The 21148-nt window shown below is 32.8% G+C and overlaps 1 protein-coding gene across 1 annotated transcript in view; it reads right to left on the bottom strand.

The window, feature by feature from the left end:
• The window catches only part of LOC126892659 (nose resistant to fluoxetine protein 6-like), a 187276-nt gene that overhangs the window by 128171 nt on the left and 37957 nt on the right, over positions 1-21148 (bottom strand). The window contains exons 5-6 of the mRNA XM_050662301.1: positions 11951-12117; positions 10398-10566 (exon numbers count right to left, since the gene is read on the bottom strand). Coding sequence (XP_050518258.1) covers positions 10398-10566; positions 11951-12117 — 336 coding nt within the window. The remainder of the gene's footprint in view (positions 1-10397; positions 10567-11950; positions 12118-21148) is intronic.

Here is a 21148-nt window from a genome sequence, read left to right on the forward strand (position 1 = left end):
AAGAGATTACTTGAGTGGAGGCCGAGATTAGACAAAAGTAGTAGGGAAGACCCCCTACTCGTTGGACTAACGATCTCAAGAAAATGTCAAGAAATTGGATGCCAAGTGCTCAAAATGGAGCGCAATGGACAAAAATGAGGGAGGCCTATGTCCAGCAGTGGACGCAAAGGTCTGGATGATGATGATGAAATGGCTTATAATATACTTATTTTTTAATTGTGTGGTTTTTATTTCAATTTAGTACATATATTCATATCAGCATATTCGTATTTTACTGCATAAAAGCTGGCATGACCTACGTTATCTTGAAAACTAGAGCTGATAGCGCAAAACGAAAGCCATATTCGGAATCAGCACTCCAAATATACCTAAAATCAGCTCTTAACACTTTGGCACCAAAAACACTGTAGGCCTGTGTTATAGGGAATCACGACACTCAGCAATGAGGAAACGACTGAGGAGAGGAGAGAAAGATGGAGATATAATTAAAAAATTAAACAGCACATAGTTAGATGGTTGGGGCGTATCTGGAGAGCAGGTAGCGCAACAAATATACACTCACTTTTACAATGGGAACCCAGAGTAAGAAGAAGACGCGGAAGACCTAGAACAAAATGGTTACAGGAAGTAAAGGAAGATTTACATAGGGCAGGAATTAGAGACTAACAGGTAAAGACAGGGGCTAGAAAGAAATGGAGAAGCATAGTCAATAGTATCGAGTAGCAGACTGGGACTGATCACCCCAAAAAAGATGGATCTAGATAGCTTTTTAGCGGCTCTACCCACGTGGGGTATTTAGCCATTGTATTATTATTATTATTATTATAAATAATCATTCTGTGGTTGATGTTTCAGTCAATTTGTACTCTACGAGCTCCCTAGTGGGAAAGTTTTGGGGTAGTTCTGATTTCTTTAATTATTTATGGATTTTGGGCTGCTGAATTCGAATATGAGGTTTGCGGACAAAATTTCTTGCCGGAACATTGGAAAAATCGAGAGAAAATCGAAAAATTTCAGCTTTTTTGCTCAAATCTCGAAAACTAATAACTTTTAGTAAATAGTCTGTTTTTTTTTTAGTGAATTTGATGGCCTTGGCCGAGCCAATTAGCCAGACATTTTGTTATTTTAAAAACAAACAAATTTGATTTTTCAATCAGAGGAATTTTTTCTGTATTTCTAACTCTAAATACATAACAAACTAACATTATTATCTACAATTATTATCTAAATAATACTCTGTTTTGGTTGTGCATTTTTTTTTGTAAATTTTTATTTTTTTTTGTATTTTTTTGGATTTTTTTTATATTGTTAATTTGTTTTTTTTTATTAATTTTTTTATTGTTATTTTTTATAAATTGTTTTTTTTTTACTACGCTAAGACGTAAACCCGATTCATCCTCGCGGAGGTTTACATCTTCTTAGTTTTTTTTTTGCTTTTTTTATTTTTTCTGTTTTTTTTCTTTTTTTTTCTTTTCTTTTTCTCTTTTTTTTTTGTCCTTTTCTTTTTTCAATTATAATATACAATAATTACTTAAATTTACAGGATTTAAAACAAAATAACAACAAAACAAACATGTTTGTTTTGTTTTAACAAACATGTTTGTTTTGTTTTAACAAACATGCCTGCTTTGTTTTAATAAAATTTCTTAAATATAGGGTAAATTTTATTTCTACAATCTATGTTTACAATTTTTGATATGTTCGTAAATTGTTTGTAATATATTAATATATTCAGAAAAAATCAAATTGTTCAGGTAGACGAGAAGTGGAATTTTTAATATATTAAGCTTATCATAAAATTTGTTTATATTTACTGATTGATGTGAACATTCGAGGAGAATATGTAGTAGATTACCTTCTTTTCCACACTCACAGTTAGGTGACTCTGTGAGACCCAGACTGTACATATGAAGGGGGGTAAGAGCATGATTACATCTCAATCTATTTATAACTCTTATGAAATGGCGATTTGATACAGAATGAAACCATCTGTTAATGGGAATTTCAGGTCGCATTTGTTTGTAATTACTACCAGTTCTTTTGTTTCGATAATACCTTTGCCAATTTTCTTTTTGGTGTCGTCTACTAATAATATCAATATCCGAAATGGGTAGTAAGTTCATGGGAAGTTCTTCGCCTATTTCTAGGGCGGATTTGGCTAGCCTGTCTACTATTTCGTTACCCCTAATGCCTACGTGTCCCTTTATCCATGATATAATGATGTTTTTTCCTAAATTTACAATTTTATTATAAACAGTTATAATTTCCAGTTCTATATGATTGAGTTGTTGGGACTTATGTACGTTAGTTAGTCTATCAACGACACTCTTACTGTCTGTAAATATTATGCAGCTATAGGGTTCGTTACTAAATATGTGTCTTAAAGCAAAAAGTATCGCTATCATTTCAGCGGTGTATATCGATGATTCACAAGGCAATTTGAATAATTTTTTAAATCCACTTTGAATATTGATTATTGCACATCCTACTTTGTTTTGTACTTTGGATCCATCTGTATAGTAAAACTGATAATGTGGCCATTTATGAAGTATAAATGATTGAAAAACGGCTGGATTTAAATTAATATCCATAAAAAAAGTATTAATTTGTTTTGAGAAAATTTCTTCTAATACATGGGAATACATAGGTGAAACTTGATTTTCATAAGTATAGAAAGTACTTCGGTATTGAGATATTTTCAAGTAACTATCTACAAGAAGGGGACATTTTTTCTTTGTCCAATATTTATAAGTTAGATCTAAAATTGATAACTTATGTATATATTGCAGATAGTTTTATTTTTTCCTACGGTTCTAGTAATAAATTTATCACTTCAAAACTGTCGTCGAAATTCCAGGGGAGGTTCTATCGCCTCAACTTCCATTATATTAACGGGTGTAGACTTCAAATATCCAAGACAAAGTCGAAGACATTTATTTTTTTGTATTTCTAATTTATTCAAATGTGTGTTTGCAGCAGTTCCATACAGATGACAACTGTAATCGAAAATAGGACGAATCATAGTACGGTAAAATAAAAGTGCTATATTTGGATCGGCACCCCAATTAGTTCTACAAAAGGCTCGTAGAATATTCATTGCATTTTCAGACTTTTTTATGATATGATGCATGTGATCCTTCCATAGAAGTTTTCTATCCAAATAAGTACCGAGATATTTTATACAATTTTTAATAGGATATTGAATTTGACCTACTGCCAAATGACCTTGTGGAATTTGACGATTTCTGGAGAAAATGCAAATTTCTGTTTTAGATTCTGATATTGCTAAACCAATATTTTGATAGTGATTAAGAACAGCCCTAATTGAGACATTAAAATTATTTTTACATATATCTAATGATTTGTGGGATGTGTAAACTACTACATCATCAGCATATTGAATAATCTTTGTTGTGCTATTAATACAATTTTCTAAATCAATATTATATAAAATATATAATATTGGACTTAATATGCTACCCTGTGGTAGTCCTATATTTGTAAGACGTGGAGTGGAGATGGAATTGTTGATTTTTAAAACCGTCCATCTATTAGTGTACAGTGTCCTCAGAAATCTAGCTAAGTTGATGGGAAAACCAATGTCTACTAGTTTTTTATACATAATGTCCAAATTAACGGTATCAAATGCAGAAGAGACATCTAGAAAAGCAGCCATAGTATATGCATTATCAGTAAAGTATATTAGTATAGATGAGACTCAGGAAATTATCGCATCTTGAGTTGACTTTGATTTTCGAAATCCATACTGAGATTTTGGGAAAATATCTTCTTGCTCTAACCAGTGTTCAATTCTATTTTTTATTAATCTTTCTAACGTCTTTAGGAAGCAAGAAGCTAGGTATATTGGTCTATATGAACTATAAGAATTTTCTGGTTTTCCAGGTTTTTTAATAGGTATTAGAATATATTCCTTCCAACTCTCTGGAATTTGTGACGTGTCATTCCAAATTTCATTAAAAATATGTAATAATGATATTTTATATTGAAGTGGTATATGGTATATCATGGAATATGGAATATTGTCTTTACCTGGAACACTGCTATTTTGTTGACTAAGTATACAGAGAGAGTCTGTAATTTGGAATAAATTCAATATCTCAAATATTACTCGTTTTTTTGAAAAATGCTCAGACCCGTCGATTAGTATTTCAAATTGTCCTTTTTGACATACAATAATAACGTATACAGGGTGTCCCAATTTAGAGATATGACGTCATCGTTGATGTTCTTAAATGGCAACACTGTCATTTTGATAGCTATTTTGATAGGGAGTGTAAAGTTATACATAACTGCAAAATATCAAATTTTTATTCTCTAGGTACCTTTTACAAGATAATAAACAATAACAAAGTTATGTCAGTAATTTGGAATAAATTCAATAATTCAAATAGGTACTAATTGTTTTTTTGAAAAATGCTCAGACCCGTCGATTAGTATTTCAAATTGTCATTTTTGACATACAATACTGATGTATACAGGAAGTCCCAATTTAGATATATGACGTCATCGTTGATTTTCTTAAATAGCAATACTGTCATTTTGATAGCTATTTTGATAGGGTGTGTTAAGGTTTACATATCTGCAAAATTTCAAATTTTTATTGCCTACCATTTACAAGATAATAAAAAATAACAAAGTTATGAAAAACAAGTAATCAAATAATAATTGCATTTAATTATTTCAATTAAGCAAATGCTCATAATGTTGCCTCAATTACTGTCAAATAGTCAATGGGCAACATTATGAACATTTGCTTAATTCAAATAATTAAATTCAATTATTATTTGATTACTTGTTTTTCATAACTTTGTTATTTTTTATTATTTTATAAATGATAGGGAATAAAAATTTAAAATTTTGCAGTTATGTATAACTTTACACACCCTATCAAAATAGTTATCAAAATGACAGTGTTGCCATTTAAGAAAATCAACGATGACGTCATATCTCTAAATTGGGACACCCTGTATACATTCTTTATGTATGTCAAAAATGACAATTCGAAATACTAATCGATGGGTATGAGCATTTTTCAAAAAAACAATTAGTATTTGAATTATTGAATTTATTCCAAATTACAGACATAACTTGTGTTATCTTTTATTATCTTGTAAATGGTAAAGAATAAAAATTTGATATTTTGCAGTTATGTATAACTTTACACACCCTATCAAAATAGCTATCAAAATGAGAGTGTTGCCATTTAAGAAAAGTAAAGATGACGTCACATCTCTAAATTGGGACACCCTGTACACATTATTATTGTATGTCAAAAAGGACAATTTGAAATACTAATCGATGGGTCTAAGCATTTTTCAAAAAAACGATTAGTATTTGAGATATTGAATTTATTCCAAATTACAGACTCTCTCTGTATAAATAGTCTGTTAACACAAATTAAAGTACTTAAAATTATCTACAAATATCACTATTAGGTCTGGATCCCGCGTATGAAAAAAAAGTTGATTAATAGCAAGCTGAAAATTTGTTAATAGCTTAAGGGTGTCTAGTCAGATAAACTTTGATATATGGGAACACTGGAACAGGGGCAGTTTTAATTGTGGAACAGGTTAAAAATTTGGAACGGTCAGACAACGAAAACGGCACATTTATTTTGTCCGACAGAACAGACTTAAACTCTCCGAACAGAGATTAAACTCTCATGCAAAAATCAGACTGCTATTTATCACCAAATGGGCGTTTTAATGAGTGGAACATGTAGAATATATCAAATGACAGGAATTATGACAGGTGATAAATAGCAGTCTGATTTTTGCATGAGAGTTTAATCTCTGTTAGGAGAGTTTAAGTCTATTCTGTCGGACAAAATAAATGTGCCGTTTTCGTGGTGTGACCGTTCCAAATTTTTAACCTGTTCCACAACTAGAACTGCCCCTGTTTCAGTATTCCCATATATCAAAGTTTATCCAACTAGACACTCTTAAGCTATTAACAAATTTTCAGCTTGCTATTAATCAACTTTTTTTTCATACGCGGGATCCAGACCTATATTTACTTTTTTTTCAGACGAACCGTTCGGTCTAAATTGAAAGTTGAAAATTGCCAATTTTTAACGGTCTCGGCAAAACCCAATTTTTACATTCCTAAACTATAGTTTTTATTAAAATGTCCTCATTTAATATATTTCTCCTAGTTCTCTGTAAAAATAATATATGTTAGTTCATAATATGAATATGGTATGTCTCTTCTCACAGCTTCCATGAATCCATTCCATTATAAAATACCGAGAATGTCTCTGCTTTTCCCTTAGAACCACAGAATATCGGGCACAGATGGAGTCAGAGTTTCAGTTGGTGTGAACATTCCCTTCGGATCTTGATTTCTGATAAACCTTGAGGTTTTTTCCTTTCAAAATGTATTAGTTGAACAGCTCTCTGACTTCCATAAACCTCATGTGCGGGTTTAGTTTTTAGCCGAGGAATGGATTGGTTAGGAGCTATTGCATGTTTTGGTGCAATACAAGAAATGCCACCCATGATGTAAAAAGTGTGGTATCCGTCGATTATATGTACGGTTACTCTTTCTGTCTTAACGCTGCATATATATGTTTTTGAAAAAGTGGGTCTGTATTCCCAGCCGCCGTATATACATATACGTTCAAGGTGTTATGGTGTCAATTTACCAAAGCCGAAAATATGCGTTGCTTATAAAATGTTAGACTCATTGGTGTCCCAATGCCGTAGAAATATGTCCGAAAATGTTAGATTATTGCTCCCAAAGCCTCAAAATATTGGCACCTAAAACAGGTCATGCGGACCCATTGCCGTATATATTTGTTCACATATTTTAGATATATGCTATATTGTAGCACTGGTGACAACTCTTATATGTAGCTGCTAGAATGTGAAGCGTTTGTAGCCACAGAAAAGACCAGAAAAAAAAAGAAGCGAATCGAGATACATGTGTGCAAGATGCGGAGTCGACCTTTGCGTAGTGTCATGTTTTGAGGAGTACCACACAAAAGAAAACTTTTAATATTAATTTACATAACATTATTTTTTTAAGTTAGTTACATTTTTTCAAGTTGGTTTTGCTCCCTGATGAGTACTTTTGAAAAGAAAACGTTTACGTTGGTTAAAAAAAACTCATTAAAAACATGTTTTGGTCATTTATTTGTTTATTTATATGCGACGTATATATAAGACAATGGGACTCTAAGCATGAAAAAACCTTTGGGATAGAGACCAACATGCAAATTAAGGCCTGGCATAGAAAGGGTTAAAATCTGCGTTTTCGTACACCTGTTGTGTAAAGCACGGCTGGTCAATTTTCTGCGGGTCGCCTGATATTGCTGACACTTCCAGATAAGCAACGCGCTTGCTCAAAGTGTTGTAGCGGCAGAAAGACCCACATAGTTGGTCTCACCATTCCTTGCAGGGTTGCCCGTTTTCTCTACAAAAAGTACGGCTCAAAAAAATAGGTTGATGTAGTTTCCTCTTTGGGGTTTTGTTCATCCTATACAGAAGCTGTTCGCCTGGAAGTGTCAGCATTCGCAGGCGATCCGCAGAAAATTGACCTGCAGCGCTTTACACAGCAGGTGTACGATAACGCTGATTTTAACGTACATACAATCGACGAATACCACACTTTTCACGTCATATGTGGCATTTCTTGCATTGCACCAAAAAATGCAGTAGCTCCTAAGCAACCCATTCCTCGGATAAAAAAGAATCCCGCGCCTGAGGTTTATTGAAGTCAGGGAGCTGTTCAACTAATTCATTTTAATAGGACAAAACCTCAAGGTTTATCAGAAATCAAGATAACATATCCGAAGGAAATGTTCATACCAACTGAAACTGTGACTCTATGTGTGCCTGATCTTCTGTGGCTCTAAGGGAAAAGCAGAGACATTCCCGGCCCAATAATATTATTTGTATCATATTATTTGACAAATTCTTTGTCTCATATCACTGTATTTGTTTTTTACATCATGATTCAATAAAATTGTGTTTTGACTAGGAAAGTTTTGGGGTAGTTCTGATTTCTTTCATTATATATGGATTTTGGGCTGCTGAATCCGAATATGAGGTTTGTGGACAAAATTTCTTGCCGGAACATTGAAAAAATCGCGAAAAAAGCGAAAGATTTCAGCTTTTTCCGCTTTTTTGCTCAAACCTCGAAAACTATTAACTTTTAGTAAATGGTCTGTTAACAGAAATTAAAGAACTTAAAATATTATGTCATATTATGAATTATTCATATTGAAAATAAAGGAGATCAGGCTACAGTATGACATACCGCATGCCAGAGTCAACGCTCTGAAACATGCACGTCAGTAGTTAAAGGTTAAGGGGATGGGTACGTACTTTCGGGTACGTTCGGCTTCAATGCTATTTAAATGGGATTCATTTTCTTCGAATCCTGAGAAAACTATAAGTATTTTTTTAAAATTAAAACGCAGAATGAAATATTACATTATTACCGAGGGCTGAAAATTCCTGAAAACTTCTATAATGTTTATTTTAATAAGTTACAGGGGTTAAATACTTGGAGAAAATTTAGTGTAATCTTTAATTTCTTCTTCTTCTTCTTACTCTTTATAAACAATTCTGCTTGTTCGTTGGCGGATTGATACCTCTATGGAAGGTTGTCACTCCATCTTTTGCGCGGTCGGCCGATACTTCTTCTACCGATTGGTGTTTAATCTCGTGCTATTTTGACCACACGTGTCTCCTCCATTTTGGTTATGTGGTTGTTCCATTCTATTTTTCTATTTAATGTCCATTCATTTATACACTGTACGTTACATTGTCTTCTAACATCTTCGCTCTTCTTTCGATCTCTCAGTGTATTTCCTGTAATTCTTCTCAGTACTCTCATCTCTGCCGTTTCCAGTAGTCTTTGTGTTGTGGCTGTATCGGGTCTTGTTTCTGATGCATATGTCATTATTGGTGTTACACTGGCTTTATAAATTGTTGACTTCATCTCAGCATTATGACGGTTTCGCCATATAGTGTTATTAAGGCATCCTGCCAGTCTATTTGCTTTTTGTACTTGATTTCTCACCTCTTTGTCTAGGTCTCCGTAACTTGACAATGTAATTCCAAGGTATTTTACTTCAATTACTTGTTCAATACTAATACCATCAATTTCTATTTTGGGCATAATCTTTGCAGACTATCTTCATTTTGGGCTATCAATATGGCGTCGTCTGCGTAGCAGAGTATTTTTACTTCTTTGTTTCCCATTCTATATCCTCTTCCTTTGTTGATATTTAATTTCAAATATCTAATTCAAAAGAAACTTTTTATTCATTCTAAGGGACTTTCGGCCCTCGGTAATATAGTAATCTTACATTCTGCGTTTAAATTTTTTAAAAATACTTATTAGTTTTCTCAGGATTCGAAAAAAAATGAATGCGTTTAAAAAGAATTCGGCCTAATTTTGTGCCTACTCTCTCAAATAGGATTAAAGTATTAAACATATTTGTAATAAGTATTTCAAATCTTTTAAATGAGTTGTCACATGACACATGATGTACTTTCCTATTTAAAAAAATCAAAGTTATGCCTGTTACCTGAAGAGGGATCACGTAAAGTTCGAAACATTGATGCTGTAATATACTATGATTATTTTAAAAATCGACCTGTCCGAGCGTTTTGCTTATGTTCTAAAAATAGAAAAGGTAATAAGGGGAGGTAACACTTATTCGAGTGCACTGTATACCAAACGTCAGTCAACGCAAAGTTACACGAAGAGTTGAAATATTGACTTCCGGCTCTACTTCCGGTCACGTTGGGTAAAAACCTAGGACTTACGAAGTCCAACTGCTTATTTTTATTTTCTTGGAAATATTTCGATTTTCTACCCTTTGCGATTGTTAAGTACAGTACGGTTTAGGTGCTACGTTGGAGAGGTGGTTCGTTTGTATATATATTGAAGAGCATTGGTGCTAAAACACTTTCCTGTGGAAGTCCGTTCTTTTGAACTCTCTACCTACTTACTTTGCCCTCCAGCATAAGGAAGAAATAATACACCGCCTTACCCAGATGGTGGTCATACTAGTCATTGAGATTTATGCCTTGCTCTGTCATAGGCTACTGTCAAATCTACGAAAGCAGCCTCTGTTATAAGTTTTTCTTCAAAGCCCTCTCCAATGTTTCCTTTTAGTGCGAGGACTTGACCGATGCAAGATTTGCCGGGTTTGAATTCTCCTCGTTGTGGGATGAGGTACTTGTCGACATTTTTTTTTATTCTGGCGAGGATGAGTTTCTAATATAGTTTTAAAAATGACACAATAGCAAAATAGGTCTGTAGCTACAATAGCCGTTAATAATAAGTGGGAATGCAGCCAAAGTAATAAATTTCTTAAGCCTTTTTTTTTTAACCCATTTGAGTCTGACATTTGTACTTACCATATTCTCAGCATCTATCAAGTTATTTAGAAACATTAAGTTAGTCCACATATTTTTTCTACAATTTAAATATTCCTTTCCAACAATCCTGTTCCAGATTGGGCCACTTCCCAAGTGGCGCCACCAAGTTACGTTAAAAAGTAGGACTACTACTAATGGCGGTATCAACCTAAAAGATAAAAAAGAAAAACGTGTCACTTGCGGAGTGCTGAGAGAAGTGAATAATTCTTATACATATATTCAGTTATATTCGATTTGTTTCAATTCGTTTCTATTCGATTCGATTCGATTCGATTAGATGCAATCCGATTCGATATAATTTTATTTATTTTATTTTATTTTATTTTATTTTATTTTATTTTATTTTATTTTATTTTATTTTATTTTATTTTATTTTATTTTATTTTATTTTATTTTATTTTATTTTATTTTATTTTATTTTATTTTATTTTATTTTATTTTATTTTATTTTATTTTATTTTATTTTATTTTATTTTATTTTGTTTTATTTTGTTTTATTTTATTTTATTTTATTTTATTTTATTTTATTTTATTTTATTTTATTTTATTTTATTTTATTTTATTTTATTTTATTTTATTTTATTTTATTTTATTTTATTTTATTTTATTTTATTTTATTTTCTATAATTTTATTTAATTGATATCGAATTTGATTCATTTTTATTGAATTTTAAGTTCAGTTTTATTTAATTTTTTTATTCGACAGGCTTGGCGATTGGTTACCGGAAGGCGTAGAACGCTATAAAACCGGTAATATATATTTATTTTTTTGTAAGTTTATTAACTTTTATTCAATTTTCTTCTTCTTCTTCTTGTGCCACTCCTATCGGAGATTGGAAATCATCAAGGCTACCCCGACTTTGTTTACAGCTGACCTAAAAAGTTCATTAGTGGTGCAGCCAAACCACTCTCTCAAGCAATTTCTCTCAATTTTCTTAGTTTTATTTAATTTTTTTAGTTGTATTAAATTTTTATTAATTTTACTTATTTTGTTCGCATATTTTATTTAAGTTTACCTACTTTTTTTAATCTTATATTTTATTTTATTTTTTTTGTAATTTTATTTAATTCTATTTAAATGTATTTAATTTTTTTTCAATTTTATTTAATTTTTTATTAATTTCACTTATTTTATTTTATTTTATTTTATTTTACCAAATCTTTTTCAATGTCATTTAGTTTTTTAATATTAAAAAAAATTATTTATTTTTATTTAATTTTAATTGAATTTTATTTAATCAACACCCACTTTAACAGTAATGATGGAAGAACTCAAAAGGAATTTTGAGCTTAGTAAAATGTTAATTTTATACATAATTTAGACATGTATACTCTATTTTCGTTTTTCATTTTTGAAGATTCTAATACAATTTTATCATAATTCTTATAATTAAATCATCATAAATTCTATTTACTTTTTATTCGATTTTTGTATGCTAAATGAGAAAAAAAACATGATTAACATAAGCAAATTATGTATAAAAAAGTTTTGTTTTTGCATGAAGGTATAAAAATAAATAATTTATACTTACCTTAAATATCGCTCAACAAACAACATTACCAAAACATTTAGTGTAAGTTTTCTTTTTTCAAAATGAGAAAAAATTGCATATGATAAGAGGGTGGAAGATAAACTAAACATTGTGGAAACACACATCGGCCCACTTGACAAAAAAATGTTACCAAGAGAAGAATTCATCTAAAAATCAAAGGAATATTATGTATTACCTAAGTGTTTGATAATGAATAAACTAAAAAAAAACCAAAAAGAAAATAATCAAAGAATCACTAATGCCTGGTGGCACTAATAAATTTTGAGCTCAAGCTTAGCCCAGCTCAGCTTATACAGGGTATTTGGTAAACAATGGTCCAGAGCTTAACCTTGATTCCTGAGGTTAAAATAGATTGATTTAAGCTAACCTACCTTAGTACAAAAGTTGATAATAACCCAGATACAGGGTGTTAAAATTAAACTTATATTTTATTTATTTTTGAATATTTCCTGACAGGCATGGGACAACAACACGAAATTTGGTAAGTGGTGCTAGTATTGTACAATCTACTAAATTATGTCAAAACAAAGGTTTCTGGCTACTACCAGAGGCGTACGAAGGGGGGACGTGAATGGTTGACCCTTCCCAAATTCTACGCCACTGGCGGAATTACTATTTTAATGCAATTTTTGATTCTAAAATACTTTCTATGAACAAAACATAATCTATATTCGTAACGATAAAGCCATTAGTTTTCGAGATATTTAAAGCTAAAAACGAAGGAGCATAATACATTAATCAACAAGCTGAAAATACCAGCATTATCATAACGAAAACTTTGTTTATTTACGTATTTTAATTCATAATATGGAAAATTGCTATTATGAAAAGTTGTTTAGAACTAAAAATTATGTTTTAATGTGCAATTATATCATTCTAATTTAAATGTTGTTAACTATAAAGGTACTTTACTCTTGATCGAAATTCATATTTTTTATATACCTCGTATAAAATTAATAAAATTTGATATAAGATGGTTGCATCATAAATCTTAGACCATGAAGAGCTTTTTATGAAGAATAACTTTTCTTCGTCAAATTAAAAATAAAAGAGTTATAAATGAAAATGTTGTTGGTATCCATAATTTGAGAAAAATCTTCAAATATTTTTTTCCATTAGAAGGATATAATTGCACATATCAGACCATAATTTTTTATCCAAACAATATTTTATATAGTCGGTTCGCTAAACACAGACACAACTGGCTAGTGATTTTAGTCAGTAATTTTACCAATTTGGCAAAAAAAAATAATTACTAAATAGTTAATAATTACTAAATAATTAGTAATTTTGCCAATTTTTGCAAAATTGGCAAAAAACCAAAAAATTACCTACTAAAATCACTAGCCAGTTGTGTCTGAGTTTACCGAACCGACTATAATATCAATTTTCATTTCATAACAAATGGAACAGTCCATTAAAAGGGAGGCCGTATACTCGTATAAACCTTTTTAAAATTGTTAATAAGTTATTGCTTTCAAAATATACTTAAATTGTATTTTTGAACATCGTATTTATTTTATATAATAATTAAATTCACTATCAAATGTCATTGATATTTTATTAATACTTTATTTAAAATTTAGTTTGACATTCACGAAGTGTCAAACTCAAATAATGCAAATAACCTATGCTTTGCTTAACAAATTCAGATTAAAAAACTAGCCTACTTACTAGCAACGATTTCAGCTAACGTTTAGTTTGTCGGAAGAAAATAAAAGGATTATGACGTCACATTTTAGACTTTGTGGTCGATTATCTCGAAGACGGTTAGAGATATCGAAATGCCGTTTTCAGATTTGAATTCAGAAGACAAAAATCCAACAAAGGCCAAAACTATCTATATTTTCCTGTTAATTTCTAATTTGCATCGCCTAGTATAGATTTTAAATTCGTCAATCCGCCGCATAAGATGGAGGAAGAAGTTCCTCCCGATCCTCCTCCACCACCTGACCCTCCTAATAAAATCAACCAATATGAATGTCAATCTCAACGTCCAAGTATTCAAAAAAGTCTTACAGTAAAAAAACAAATACTATATTCGGAGACTGACATAGGTCCTTACGAAGTATTTGTCCAAGGTCAGAATAGCAATATTGGAGATTACCACGTGTTAAGGATAGCTAAATCTATTTCCGTTTTAAAAATTAAAGACATCACGAAAATCAGTAGAAAGGGCAAAAACAGGATAGGTGTATTATTTGCTACTAGAAAAGCAGCCAACGATTTCGTTGTGAGAAAAGATTGGGAAGCCCTAGGGTATGAGGTGTTCATTCCATTTCATTCCATTTCATCAGGTTTCTTGTAGGGGTATAGTAAGGGGAGTTAATAAAAAATTCACAGAGGAAGAAATAAAGGAGGCATCAGAAACAAACTTGGCTTTATGTAAGATATTAAGTGTTAAGCGAATGAATCGAAGAGTACAAGTAGATTCAAAGATTGAATTTGTCTCTTCCATATATCAACTACCAGTGAGGGTCACACCATTCATCAGCCCTTTCTTCAATGTGGGAATTGCTTACTTTATGGCCATTCTACGAACCAATGTAGAGGAAAAAAGAAATGTGCTAGATGCGGAATTTCTCATGAGGATTCTTCATCTAATACGTGTACAAAATATTGCATTTTCTGCAAATCTTCTGACCATGAATCAAGTAGTCGTAATTGAAGAGAGAGTCAGACAAAAAGATATTAAGAATGTAATGTACTTTTCTAATCTATCTTTCTATGAGGCAAGTCAGCAGGTTCCTAGAATCTCTAATATTTCATCTTTCAACATAAACGATTTCCCCCTTACATAACGATCAGAATAATTCTAATGGCATCTTACCACAGGAGAGGAGGTCTGCAGCCTCAGCTCAATATTCAAAACCTTTTAGTCAAGTCACTCAATCTCCACAAAAAAGAAGAAGACCTTCAATACAAGAAAATACAGGTTATGATAAAATCTCCCACCGAAGACTACTTATTAATCCATCAGGTAGAAGAATAAATGAGCCCTCAACTTTAAAATTCAATCCTGCTCATGATTCTCAAATCACTAGCTCACAATCTTTATCCCAACTTCATTTGGATTTCAATCAGGCCATGTCTATGCTGAACCAATCTCACAGGGAGCTCGTCATGACCTTCATTGGGGACTTAATAAACTCAAAATCATACTCCATTCCTTACAATATGGTAGATCTAAAGACCAGCATAACTAAAAATGTATCACCTTTCAATACAAATGTAAACCAGAGTCGGAGGGGAATAGAGGATCTCGAGCCTGAGAATTCGAGATCTTCTGACTCCTTGGTCTAGCAAACATAATCTATATAATGAATCCTAACACTCCGATAACTATTATTCAGTGGAATATACGTTCATATAACACTAATTCTGACAATCCAAAAATCCTTATAAAAAACCTTAACCCAGATATAATCCTTATTAGCGAATCTTGGCTCTTAAACCAACATGTTATAAGATGTAGAGGGTATCAAATAATCAGAGAAGATCGAGAGGATGGCTATGGTGGATTAATTACTCTTATCAAAAACAATATTGATTATAGGGAAATTCAAATTGCCAATCCAGGCTTCAATCATGATGTCCAATTCCAACTCACATTTCTCCCTAACTTTAATTTGAATATTCTTAATACATACTGTCCACAAGACACCTCTATCTCCAAATCCAACTGGTCTTCCCTTGTGAAATCACCTAATAAGCCATTTTTAATCATGGGTGATCTAAATTGTAATCATAAGGCATGGGGTAGTTCTAGAGACAGTCACAATGGTAGGATTATTTTTGATTCTTTGGAGGAACTTGAGCTAGTATTTCTCAATGATGGGTCTCCAACTAGATTGGTGGCCCCAGGAGGCAGTAAGTCGGTAGTAGATCTAACAATGGCATCAGTCGATGTGGCAGCCAGGGTGGGCAAGTGGTCCACTATTTCAGATACTGGAACTAGTGACCACTTCCCCATAATATGTCAGATAGGTGTATGTCCTCAATCTCCCCCGCATTCATGTAAAAGAAGAAATCTAAAGAAAGCTGATTGGTCTACTTATCACAACAATTTAAACAGCATTTTCTCAGCTTCTCCCAGGGAAGATTACGAATTTTTTACTAACTCCATATCATCGGTAGCTGATGAAACAATTCCTTGGCTTCACCCTGCTAATAATTCCAAATACCACATTTCATGGTGGGATGACTCATGTGCTGAAGTGGTCACTGCGAGAGTGTTTGCCTTAAAAAAATTTAAAAATATCCCATCAGTGGAAAACTATATCGAGGCTAAAAAGAATATAGCCAAATCAAGAAAATTCCTAAAATCAAAACGTAAAAATAGTTTCAGGCTATTTTGCAGTAAATTAAATAGAAACACTCCTCTAAAAGTTGTGTGGGAGAAAATTAATAAGGTATCGGCTTCGAAACCTTCAATACAATATATACTCAATTGCCTTCTACTCCTATATCACACGAAATTCTATGTTGCTTAACCCCTCTTTCCGCTGTCAATAAAGTATTGGTTAGATCTCCTCAAGCCCTAGAACCGCCATTTGCTCTAGACGAGTATCAGAACTCCCTCTCAATTAAATCTGACTCGGCTCCTGGTTTGGATCAGATTTCCTACTCCATGTTAAAAAATCTTCCCATTGTTGGATCTTTGTTATTAATTCAACTTTTCAATGAAAGTCTTAGAACGGGTATAGTTCCTGTTCAGTGGAAACAATCAGTAATTTTACCTATAATCAAAAAAGATAAAGATTGTAATAATCCGTTAAACTTTAGACCAATAGCTCTTTCTTCATGTGTAGGCAAAATGCTCGAAACTCTTATAAAGAATAGAATAGAGTGGACTGTGGAACATAATAAGATTTTTAATCCACTACAACTAGGATTTAGAAGGGGTAGAGGTTGTACGGAATGCCTTACATACCTCACCTCAACAATTCAAATAGGCTTCGCTCTAAACCAATACACTACTGGCATCTTTCTAGATATCTCTTCTGCTTATGATAATGTCAATATATCACTCCTGTATTCCAAATTATTAAAGTATAACATTCCAACCCAACTGACTAATTTGATTTTCTGCCTTCTAAATGACAGAGAGCTATTTGTCAAAGACAAACTGGGACAAACCCATGGCCCAAGAAAATCAAGTCTGGGACTACCCCAAGGTTCCCCATTAAGCCCTATCCTCTTCAACCTATATTGTCTGTCCCTGTATAATATAATCCCCTTTTCATACAAACTAATTCAGTATGGAGACGATTTAGTTCTTCTGATTAGAGGGAGTGATAATAATGAATTGGTAATTAATGTAAATAAATTCTTGATTCAGATGGAATCATGGTTGCTAGACCACAATTTAAATCTATCACAGAACAAATCTTCTGCAATATTATTTACAAAAGGAAACACGAACATCTCTCCCCCCAACGTAATATTTTGTAACCAGAATATTGGTTGGGTGGATTCAGTCAAATACCTGGGGGTAAATATTAAAAAAAAAAAATTAAAGTGGAATTCATATTATGTAAACTCAATAGAACTAAAAGTAAATCGTGGCTTGAATGTGATGAGAGCTCTTTGTGGGACTTATTGGGGAAGTGATCCAAAAACCTTACAAATTGTACACAATGGTCTGATTCAGAGCCATCTGGACTATGGCTGCCAGGTAATTTTCGATTGTAGAACTTCCTTAATTAAAAGATTGCAGAAACTAAAATACAAAAGTATCCGAATTATAACTGGATGCATGAAATCTACCCCAATCCATGCTCTCTTAAGTGAAAGTGGTCAGATCTCGCTTAAATCTAGATGGGAATGGCTTAGCTCTAAATTTATATTAAAAAATTTAATGTTAATTGGCAACCCAATTATTTCCGCCCTCGACCTGTTAGACTTGGCAATTCAAAGGAACCAAAATCATTGGAAAAACAGAAATATTCCATTTCTAGTGCTTTTAAAAAACAAATTTAAAAGTACTTATCCCAACTTATATTTAAGTGACTTATACCCATGCCATAACTTTGAACTAGACCATCAATTATCAACAATTCCAATCATAAATATCCAATCTAATCGTTCAGATGAACTTGCCTCAGTTGAACTCCAAAAAATAATTCTAAATAAACCTAGTCACATCAAATTCTTCACGGATGGCTCGGTTGATGGTGAAGGATCAGCAGGCTTTGGTGTCTTTAGCCCAGAGATCAACTATTCGTATACCAGTAAACTACCTAGGTATACCCAAATATGTACGGCTGAGATTGTCGCAATTAATCATGCCCTCCAAATTATTTTGAAAAATGGGATTAAACAAGCAATCATCTGCTCGGACTCTAAAAGTGCCATACAGAAAATAGGCAGATCAACCTATTCTATGGAAACAGAACACTCATCGTTCATGACCAAGAGAGGCATCATTGAAGCGAAAGAAAATAACGTTAATATTAGTCTGGCATGGATTCCAGGACACTCGAATATTAAAAGGAACATGGTGGCTGATAAACTAGCTAATATAGGTAGAACCTTAAATGTAGCTGTTGGTATCACTCTTCACTATTCCAATGTTGTTCTGAAGCTAGTTTCTTGTGGCATTTTTACAATTTTAATTTTTACAATGGGAAATAAGCCACAATATTATTAAAAAATGATTTTTTATTAACGTTTCGACGCCGAAATCGGGTGCCGTTGTCAAAATACAAAATACTACTGTATTTTGTATTTTGATTAGTAGGTATTTAGTAGTATTTTGTATTTTGACAACGTCACCCGATTTGGGCGCCGAAACGTTAATAAAAAATCATTTTTTAATAATATTGTGGCTTATTTCCCATTGTAAAAATTAAAATTCACTATTCCAACTTTCTACCAGACATCAAGCATTCCATCTGGAATCGGTGGAAGCAAGAATGGCAGGGGAAAAATCGAAATAATTCATTTTACTCTAAAATTATAGGTCAGATAGATAAACTCCCCTGGTCCCACAATTTTGCATATCAAGACAGAAGACATATAACCACCATTATTAGAATGAGGACAGGTCATTGTGCTACTCCAGTTCACCTATTCAGGATAGGAGTAAAAGACAACCCATATTGTGACTGTGGCCGGGTTGGGTCCTTGAATCATCTGATTTTTGAGTGCCCTATAAATATGTCACCCAATTTTGACCTATATAAAGAATTAGCTAAAACAAATATCCCTACCCCCATTGAAATGTGCCTACTTATGTCCAACCTTAATCAACGTAGGATTAACTTGATCCTTAAATTCCTTAACTTAGCTAAACTTAACTTATAAATTAATCAATTCCCAACTTGGAATTAAAAAAATTAAGAAGATAAAGATAAAAAAGATATTAGACCTCCAAACGATAATAGTTTTAACCCTTATGTTATAATATTGCCTTTCCTGTAGGGACTGTCTGGCCCTATGAGAAGATGTTCCTACTTATATTTAAAAAAATTGAGGCTTTAGCATATATATATATTTGGCCCAGAGCAAGACAAGAGTATTTCCCTGGTGTAAGCTGGGCGAATTATCCCGAGGGATATAACCCAATAAAGGAAGAAGAAGAAGAAGATAATACATTCTTTATTTAAAACTTTAAGGAATTATGTGTGCCCGGTACTATAAAACTATTTGAGATAAAATATCCTTATGGTACTTGGCAGAAAGTGTGGGTACTGTACACCCTACTAAATTATGGTGAATAATCGTTTGTGGTTAATACCAGAGCCGTACTACAGGGGAAAGTGAATGGTTGACCCTTCCCAAGTTCTACGCCACTGATGAAACTGCTATTTTAGCATAATTTTTATATTTTCCAGTACTTTCTATGCAAATAACATACTCTTCATTCGTAACAATAAAGTCATTAGTTTTCGAGATATTTGAAGTTAAAAATGAAAAGGCACACTTATTTTGATTAATGTATTATGCTAATTCAGCTTAGATTAGCTTCAAATATCTCGAAAACTAATGGCTTTATCGTTACGAATGAAGAGTATATTTTTTACATAGAAAGTATTGGAGAATAAAAAAATTGCACTAAAATAGCAATTCCGCCAGTGGCGTAGAATTTGGGAAGGGTCAACCATTCACGTTCCCCCGTCGTACGCCTCTGGTAGTAGCCAGAAACGTTTGTTTAACATAATTAGTAGATTGTACAGTACCAGCACCACTTACCAAATTTCGTGTTGTTGTCCCATGCCTGTCAGGAAATATTCAAAAATAAATAAAATACAAGTTTAACTTTGACACCCTGTATTTAGGTTATTATCAACTTTTGCACTAAGGAAAGTTAGCTTAAATCGACCTATTTTAACCTCAGGAATCTAAGGTTAAGCTATAGCCCATTATTTACCAAACACCCAGATAGGCCGCTTTACCTTAGGTATACCATAATTTTCGATTCTTATCTAATCAATGTAAGTGGCAGTCCATTATGGCAAACTGAAAAGTGATCTAAGACTCAATGGTGTAACGCGTATGTTTCGTTAGCTGAGCCTAACTCACGTTTTAAGCTTAAGATCTGTTGGTGCAATCAGGTATAAAACATGTATAATCTTTATTTCACGTTAAGAATAGAACGTTACGCTTACGGAGATCAGTGTTGCCAAACCTATCGCGCACGGGTGGATACTCGACTGCCGATATACGATTTATTCTAGTCAGTACGGATTCTATCGTTCGTTAGAAATACATGCGGCTATCTCCACAATGTTCTATTCGTAACGTGAAATGCTCCATAGACAGTATAGTCTAAGAGCTGGGAGCGGATTTTGTGCGTGATAAGTAATATGGAAAAACTATACGTGGATATGTTGAATTAGTTGTGTACATGACTTTCACCAACGGCCGGAAACCAGAGTGGGGGCCGAGGGTAGTTATAAGGGGTCAAAGTCGCGGTTTTTATTATTTTTTTAACGACGCTCATGATTGAGATAGTGCACCAAAATTTGGGAATAAGTAGGTCATCACGTACCTAAGTAAAATCTTTAGGGGTGCAACGCTGCGTGGTCGACAAAGGGGTGGGGGTAGGGGCGAATATAAAAAATATAAGAGGCTTTTTGCGACGTTCGTGATAGAGATAGTGCACCAAATTTTGGGTATAAGTAGACCATGACATAAGTAAAATCTTCAGAGCCGGAAACCAGAGTTTGGGAG

The sequence above is a fragment of the Diabrotica virgifera genome, chromosome 9 (assembly GCF_917563875.1).
Source record: "Diabrotica virgifera virgifera chromosome 9, PGI_DIABVI_V3a".
Lineage (NCBI taxonomy): Eukaryota > Metazoa > Arthropoda > Insecta > Coleoptera > Chrysomelidae > Diabrotica > Diabrotica virgifera.